At 39.9% G+C, this 8,669-nt stretch overlaps 1 protein-coding gene across 1 annotated transcript; it reads right to left on the minus strand.

Annotated features, from left to right (window-relative positions):
• Window positions 1–2,755: 2,755 nt before the first annotated feature.
• LOC120989752 (olfactory receptor 11L1-like) lies at window positions 2,756–3,679 on the minus strand. The gene has a single exon (XM_040418049.1). It carries the CDS (start codon window positions 3,677–3,679, stop codon window positions 2,756–2,758), a length of 924 nt encoding a protein of 307 aa, XP_040273983.1.
• Between the last annotated feature and the right edge of the window lie 4,990 nt (window positions 3,680–8,669).

An 8,669-nucleotide genomic window follows, 5' to 3' on the forward strand; every position in this document is an offset into this window, starting at 1 on the left:
AGATACTACACCCCTCAAGGAATTCAAAACTGATTTTACAAACTTTGTTAACCCTTCATATAGTCCACAATAATTAAAGGAATATGGAGATAAAATTTGTACACTTCACTTTTTTGGCAGATTTTTCATTTTAATCATTTTTTTCCTGTAACACTTCTAGGGTCAATAGCCAAACAAAACTCAAAATCTACTACCCCATTACTGCATTTTAAAGAATCACCCCATATGCGGTTGCAAACTGCTGTATGTGTGGATAGCAGGGCCCAGAAGGAAAGGAGCACCATATGGTTTTTGGAGAGCAGATTTTGCTGGACTGGTTTTTAGACACTAAGTCCTATTTGAAGCCCCCCTGATGCACCCCTACAGAAACAACCAAAAAGTGACCCCATTTTAGAAACTACAGGATAAGGTGACAGTTTTATTGATACTATTTTGGGGCACATATGATTTTTGATCGCTTTATATTATGCTCTTCGTTAGGCAAGGTTACCAACAATGGCTGTTCTGGCACAGTTTTTAATTTTTGCTTTTATAATCTTCATCTTACAGGTTAGATCATGTGATATTTTTATACAGCAAGTTGTTACGGATGTGACGATATCAAGTATGTCTACTTTTTTGTTTGTTTGTTTCAGTTTTACATAATAAAGCATTTTTGAAGAAAAAAATCATGTTTTACACTCTTTGGACACATACCTACTTGGTTCTTGAAGATCCAGTGGGTCTGATGCCTCTACAATGCACTGCAGTACACTGCCGTATTTGCATTTACACTTAGCATGATCAGGCTTCTGCCTTTAGCAGGATCCTGATCAGGCTTAGATATACCATGGCAAGCCGGATGCCACAGCAGCGCAACAGCCCTATGGGTGAGGGAGCTCCCTACCCCTCTGTCAACCTGTTAAGCATTAGGCCGCTTCCACAGGACAGAAATGGACCAATAGGAGAGGGAGGGCGAGAGCTCCCTGTTGACCCCTTCCATACAGACATGGTGACAGTTTATTGCCATGATGTGTATACTTGTCATGGAACACTAAGTAGCAGTGCTCCATGACAAGTATACACATCATATAGCACTAAGGGGTTAATTAACTATGTGAAGATGCACTGACACAGAGTTTGACTAGTATTTCAGGTGTTTTTGCTGAGGTTTCAAACCAAGATAAAACACATGTTATACAGTTTTGCATTTATTCCACCTCACATCCCCCAAAAAGTATATTTCTGTTAAAATGGAAAAAAAAAAAATGAAAGTAATGTCCTTGCAAGTAGCTGCCTTTGAGGTTTGCAACAGCTTCAGTTTTGCTAGGAGGCACAGCCAGCCTCAGGTCCTCACTTCTCACTGCCTGTCTGACAGCTTCCCAGCCTGTCCTTATTCTACACACCTTTCCCTTCACTGGTCCTGGCAGTAGAATACAAGCTAGATTGTAAGTTTGAATGTCCCTCTCTCCATAAGATAATTTTTCTGGCAGACAATGAAAGACCCATCCACCCTCATTCACACCCCAGTACAGAATGATGTTCTGCTCATTCTGGTAGGGCACCTCCCTGCCTGCTGCAGCACTGTTTGGCTCATCCAGACTGTCTGTTGGCCTGGGAGCCAATTAGGTCAAGCCCAGCCAACTTCCTCTGAGGGTCATGTGACAACCCTTTCTATTTCTTCCTAGTGCTTTTTTCCCGCCGACATGCAGTAAAATGGCACTACCTGCTGTTTTAGTGGATTCATCCGAAACAAACCTGAAAAGGTTCGGGTTTATCTGCTGGCCAAAATTTTCATTACAAACTGGTTCATTCATCTCTAGTGCCAAGCTTGGGTAAAATCTAGGAATGTTCCCAGTAACCCATAAAAAGATTAGCATATCTTGGCGTGAATCTTGTACCCATGGCGGTACCGGTAATCTGTCTGTAAAATCCAACTTTCTAAACAAAATAATTGTGATTACGAATAAAGAATATTGTGTCTCAAATAGAATTTGCACAGTTTCCATCTTTGCCCTGTTACCCAGCGAACGTCAGGCACTGGATATATTTCTATACCTCTACATATATTGCGGCACCACAGAGCCCAACAAACAGCGGTTTGATACCACTTGTGAACACCACAGAGCCTGAGCGGCCGCACTGCTTCTCTGTCCAGCTGGATCACGGCGCAGGCGCAGTACTTACATCTGAACACCAAGGAGAAAGACAGCAAGCGCTTGGCGCAATAACCCTATGAGAGGGCAGTGAGTAACTAGATTGTTACTGTTCACGTGCAGACTGTCTCATTACAGTTTTATTGTGGGACTAATAAACTTTGAACCTTTAAATACCAGTTCAGTAAGAGCAGACTACATGTCTTATATGCAATAGTGCTCTACTGAACTACTGTATTCTACCAAAGCAAAACTGGCATAAATATTTCGATCTAGAAATTGGAATATGTTGAAATATGACCATTTCAAATCAATACAAGAATGTAAGACACTATGGGGGAGATTTATCAAACTGGTGTAAAGCAGAAATGGCTTAGTTGCCCATAACAACCAATCAGATTCCACCTTTTCATTTTCCACAGCTCCTTTGGAAAATGAAAGATGGAATCTGATTGGTTGCTATGGGCAACTAAGCCAGTTCTACTTTACACCAGTTTGATAAATCTCCCCCTATATTTGTATTATCCACTGCTTTTATTATTTTTATTATCATTTTACTAATAAATATTTTTGATACCTTTTCACCTTCAGTGTAAATCATATTATTATTCTCTACATGATTATTTAAAGAGGACAACTGTTCTAAGTTTGTGGAAAGCTTCTTTAAAGTCTTTGTTCCTCAGCGTGTATATAATAGGATTAAGCAGAGGGGTCAGCACAGTATAACTTAGAGACAAGACCTTACTCAGGGTCAATGATTGTCCCGTTGTAGGAAACATATAAACAATCATTAATGTTCCATAAAATAAGGAAACCACAATGAGGTGGGAGCTACAGGTGGAGAAGGCTTTCTGTCTTCCTGTATTGGATGGGATCTTCAGAATGGTGATGACAATGTACACATAGGACACCACAATTATTATGAAAGGCACAATTACAACTAAAAATCCCAATATTATTTTATGGATTATGGATACGTGAGAGCAGGAGATCTGCATTAGTGGTTCAATGTCACAGTAGAAATGGTCAATAATATGTGGTCTACAGAAATGAAGATTACGCAACGAAATTACATCAATCAATGTCACCATGAAACCAATCAACCAAGAAATATTTACCAGTGTCACACAAAATGTATGATTCATAATGAAGTGATAACGGAGGGGGTTACAGATGGCAAGATAACGGTCATAAGACATCAGTGACAGAAGAAGACACTCCGAGGACTCAGTGGTAGCAAAGACAGAAAATTGGATGATGCAGCTGATGAGAGTCATAGTACTGCCTCCATACAGTACAGTGTGAAGAAGGACGGGGACAATATCTGTAGTCACCAGGAGGTCACATATTGATAGCTGTGTAATGAAGAAGTACATGGGAGACTGAAGGGATTTACTCACCAAATACAAGGCTATAATAATAAGGTTACCTGTAATGGTCCCATAGTATATAATAACCAATAGTGAGAAGAACAAAAATGTGAAGTGATGAAGATATGGAAATCCCAGAAGAAAAATGGAGGTGATATTATTTGTCAAGACCATCTGGAAAAGACAAAAACAAATCAATGATAAAAATCTGCACCAGCAGAATAGTGAGTGCAGCTCTGGAGAATATTACAGGATGTAACTCAGGATCAGTACAGGATAAGTAATGTAATGTATATACTGTAGGAAGGCTCAAGGGGCCGTCATTAACGGAAGGTGTGTGTCACCGAGATTCCTGGCCTCGGGGAGGTAAGAGCCGGTAATTTTAAGTGTCAGCGGCAGTTAGTGCTGACTAACACTATTTGTTATTTAGTATGGCTGTAGAGCCGATCCGGGCCGGCTCTTACTGGGAGCAGCCAAAGTGCAGGGTGGGTGGCTTCTCCCCACGTTCCAGGCCGGGTTTTGGTTAGGGATATAAAAACCCAGCCAGCAGTCTCAGCTGTGTGGATTATCCTCCATTTCACAGTGAAGCTGTGGAGATGCTGTGGTTTTGGGATCCGCCTGAGGTGTGCGGTGCTAAAGGGATGAGAGCCGCATTGCTGGAAAACAGGCCCCATAAAGCCTGCTGTGGATGGCTGATTAAAAACTGCTAACAAGGTGAACGTTTGTGTTCTGTGGACTTTACATGGTGTGAACGTACACCAACACTGAGAACTGTTATGTTCTTTTGCCTTCTGTGTGAATAAACACTGAACTATTTAAGTTAAATACTTTTTGTTTGCCTCTATACTGCGTCCGCTAAGCTGCCTACTAGAAAAAAATCCCCACAATACACAATGACTCCACCAGCAGAATAGTGAGTGCAGCTCTGGAGTATAATACAGGCTGTAACTCAGGATCAGTACAGGATAAGTAATGTATGTACACAGTGACTGCACCAGCAGAATAGTGAGTGCAGCTCTGGAGTATAATACAGGATGTAACTCAGGATCAGTACAGGATAAGTAATGTAATGTATGTACACAGTGACTGCACCAGCAGAATAATGAATGCAGATCTGGAGTATAATGCAGGATGTAACTCAGGATCAGTACAGGATAAGTAATGTATGTACACAGTGACTCCACTGCAGAATAGTGAGTGCAGCTCTGGAGTATAACACAGGATGTAACTCAGGATCAGTACAGGATAAGTAATGTATGTACACAGTGACTGCACCAGCAGAATAGTGAGTGCAGCTCTGGAGTATAATACAGGATGTAACTCAGGATCAGTACAGGATAAGTAATGTAATGTATGTACACAGTGACTGCACCAGCAGAATAATGAGTGCAGCTCTGGAGTATAATGCAGGATGTAACTCAGGATCAGTGCAGGATAAGTAATGTAATGTATGTACACAGTGACTGCACCAGCAGAATAGTGAGTGCAGCTCTGGAGTATAATACAGGATGTAACTCGGGATCAGTACAGGATAAGTAATGTAAAGTACACAGTGACTCCACCAGCAGAATAGTGAGTGCAGCTCTGGAGTATAATACAGGATGTAACTCAGGATCAGTACAGGATAAGTAATGTATGTACACAGTGACTGCACCAGCAGAATAGTGAGTGCAGCTCTGGAGTATAATACAGGATGTAACTCAGGATCAGTACAGGATAAGTAATGTAATGTATGTACACAGTGACTGCACCAGCAGAATAGTGAGTGCAGCTCTGGAGTATAATACAGGATGTAACTCAGGATCAGTACAGGATAAGTAATGTATGTACACAGTGACTCCACCAGCAGAATAGTGAGTGCAGCTCTGGAGTATAATATAGGATGTGACTCAGGATCAGTACAGGATAAGTAATGTATGTACACAGTGACTGCACCAGCAGAATAGTGAGTGCAGCTCTGGAGTATAATACAGGATGTAACTCAGGATCAGTACAGGATAAGTAATGTATGTACACAGTGACTGCACCAGCAGAATAGTGAGTGCAGCTCTGGAGTATAATACAGGATGTAACTCAGGATCAGTGCAGGATAAGTAATGTATGTACACAGTGACTGCACCAGCAGAATAGTGAGTGCAGCTCTGGAGTATAATACAGGATGTAACTCAGGATCAGTACAGGATAAGTAATGTAATGTATGTACACAGTGACTGCACCAGCAGAATAGTGAGTGCAGCTCTGGAGTATAATACAGGATGTAACTCAGGATCAGTACAGGATAAGTAATGTATGTACACAGTGACTCCACCAGCAGAATAGTGAGTGCAGCTCTGGAGTATAATATAGGATGTGACTCAGGATCAGTACAGGATAAGTAATGTATGTACACAGTGACTGCACCAGCAGAATAGTGAGTGCAGCTCTGGAGTATAATACAGGATGTAACTCAGGATTAGTACAGGATAAGTAATGTATGTACACAGTGACTGCACCAGCAGAATAGTGAGTGCAGCTCTGGAGTATAATACAGGATGTAACTCAGGATCAGTACAGGATAAGTAATGTATGTACACAGTGACTGCACCAGCAGAATAGTGAGTGCAGCTCTGGAGTATAATACAGGATGTAACTCAGGATCAGTACAGGATAAGTAATGTAATGTATGTACACAGTGACTGCACCAGCAGAATAGTGAGTGCAGCTCTGGAGTATAATACAGGATGTAACTCAGGATCAGTACAGGATAAGTAATGTATGTACACAGTGACTCCACCAGCAGAATAGTGAGTGCAGCTCTGGAGTATAATATAGGATGTGACTCAGGATCAGTACAGGATAAGTAATGTATGTACACAGTGACTGCACCAGCAGAATAGTGAGTGCAGCTCTGGAGTATAATACAGGATGTAACTCAGGATCAGTACAGGATAAGTAATGTATGTATACAGTGACTGCACCAGCAGAATAGTGAGTGCAGCTCTGGAGTATAATACAGGATGTAACTCAGGATCAGTACAGGATAAGTAATGTATGTACACAGTGACTGCACCAGCAGAATAGTGAGTGCAGCTCTGGAGTATAATACAGGATGTAACTCAGGATCAGTGCAGGATAAGTAATGTATGTACACAGTGACTGCACCAGCAGAATAGTGAGTGCAGCTCTGGAGTATAATACAGGATGTAACTCAGGATCAGTACAGGATAAGTAATGTATGTACACAGTGACTCCACCAGCAGAATAGTGAGTGCAGCTCTGGAGTATAATATAGGATGTGACTCAGGATCAGTACAGGATAAGTAATGTATGTACACAGTGACTGCACCAGCAGAATAGTGAGTGCAGCTCTGGAGTATAATACAGGATGTAACTCAGGATTAGTACAGGATAAGTAATGTATGTACACAGTGACTGCACCAGCAGAATAGTGAGTGCAGCTCTGGAGTATAATACAGGATGTAACTCAGGATTAGTATAGGATGAGCAATGTAATGTATATGCAGAACACAGTACCTGTTTTGTCTGCTTGAAAGTGAGGACATTTTAAAGGCAGTAAACAATTTTGAATATGTTTTATTACCGCATTGTACTTTAAAAAAAATATATTTTTTTTCTAATAGATTTATAATCCATTGCTCTTTTCTTTCTCCTGCAGCTTTCTGTTTTTCTTTTGCACACATTGCAGGCTGGGCCTCACAGTGAAATGCATCCAATGTGCTGTCTTACTGCTCAGTTTTTAGCTCCTCTCTCTTCTCCTAAACATTCTTCTAAGTTGATTTATGATTTATGGCGTAAGGTTGAACTTTGATTTGCTCATAAATCAACCTGGAAGAACAACTAGAAGAGGGAGGAGGGCCGGAGTCTAAGTGTCCGAAAGTTCATCCGATGGATTTCACTGTGAAGAGAACAGAGCAGCCTGCAATTTGTGTGGCTAGAAATGACAAAAAGAAAATCATTTATTTGTATTTTTTTTTTTTTTTTTTAGCAAAGACTACAAATTAGAATTTTTCTAACACCAAAGTAATACAATACAATACTAACAAAAAGATGTTGTCCCTAGCCTTTAAAGAGGAATACATAGAAATAAAATTGTTATATTTATTTCCTCTCAACTGTGTATCTTGCTAAATTTTCACTCGTCTATTACTAATCATTATTCCGTGCTTACACAATTTCTGTTGTGAAAAAATATATTTCAAGTTTTCAGAGCACAGAGGCTGCGTCATCACGTGAGTCCTTTCCGAAATCCTGCAAACATAAAATTCTGGTCAGCCAATAAAGATATCACAGCTATTAAACTATTGGCCTTCTCAACACAAAAGTATTTAACATCACATTGAATTTTCTGGCCAAACTCATTGTGCTCTGTACGTTTTTGTTAGATAACGACATCAGGTAATGCTTCATGTATTCAGCTCACCTCAGTTTTATCAGGGTTGTGAAGACGTTCGTTTTGTCTGGATGATAAATCTTCTATGTCTTAGGATTTAGTGTCAATGTTTCTTCATTAGAATAAAATAAAATTAGTACATGCAGACAGCTTATATAAAGGTTCCTTCATAATTTCAAGTGCGGAATGATTCTATATCTGGAGCATCCACAGAGGCCCCCCCACCCCCCGATATTCCCCTATGTTCAGATCCAGTTAATGAAGTAAGTCTAATTAACCGATTGAGACATAGTCCTAAAAGATTTCATCTTTCACTTCAAGTTCTCTATTTTTAAAGATTATTTAAAAGAAAGTTTGCTGAATTCTCACTTTTAAAAACACATAAGAGAAATAAAAGTAAAGAAAACAAATCAAGATATGAAAACTGAAAGAAAACAAGAGTAATAATAAATAAAGATTATTTTCCAAGTTATGTTCTATAAAAGAGTCTATCTGACCTGCACATCATCTGCAGCTATTAAGGAGAGAATTGATCAAGTCCTGCACTCCAGAAATCTGTCTTTAAAAGGTCACAAAGTCGGGCTTTTGTGACCTTTCTGTGTAATGTGCACCAAATGTATATGACTTTGCGCATTTTTACACAGCAATAGTAAATAAAGTTTATTTTCCAAGTTATGTTCTGTAAAAGAGTCTTAGTAACATAGTAACATAGTAACATAGTATATAAGGCCGAACAAAGACATCTGTCCATCCAGTTTGGCGTGTTATCCTGCA

Source organism: Bufo bufo, chromosome 1 (assembly GCF_905171765.1).
Source record: "Bufo bufo chromosome 1, aBufBuf1.1, whole genome shotgun sequence".
Lineage (NCBI taxonomy): Eukaryota > Metazoa > Chordata > Amphibia > Anura > Bufonidae > Bufo > Bufo bufo.

Bases quoted from the DNA above. Each gene is read 5' to 3' on its own strand.
- LOC120989752 (XM_040418049.1), bottom strand. From the start codon at position 3,679: ATGGTCTTGACAAATAATATCACCTCCATTTTTCTTCTGGGATTTCCA.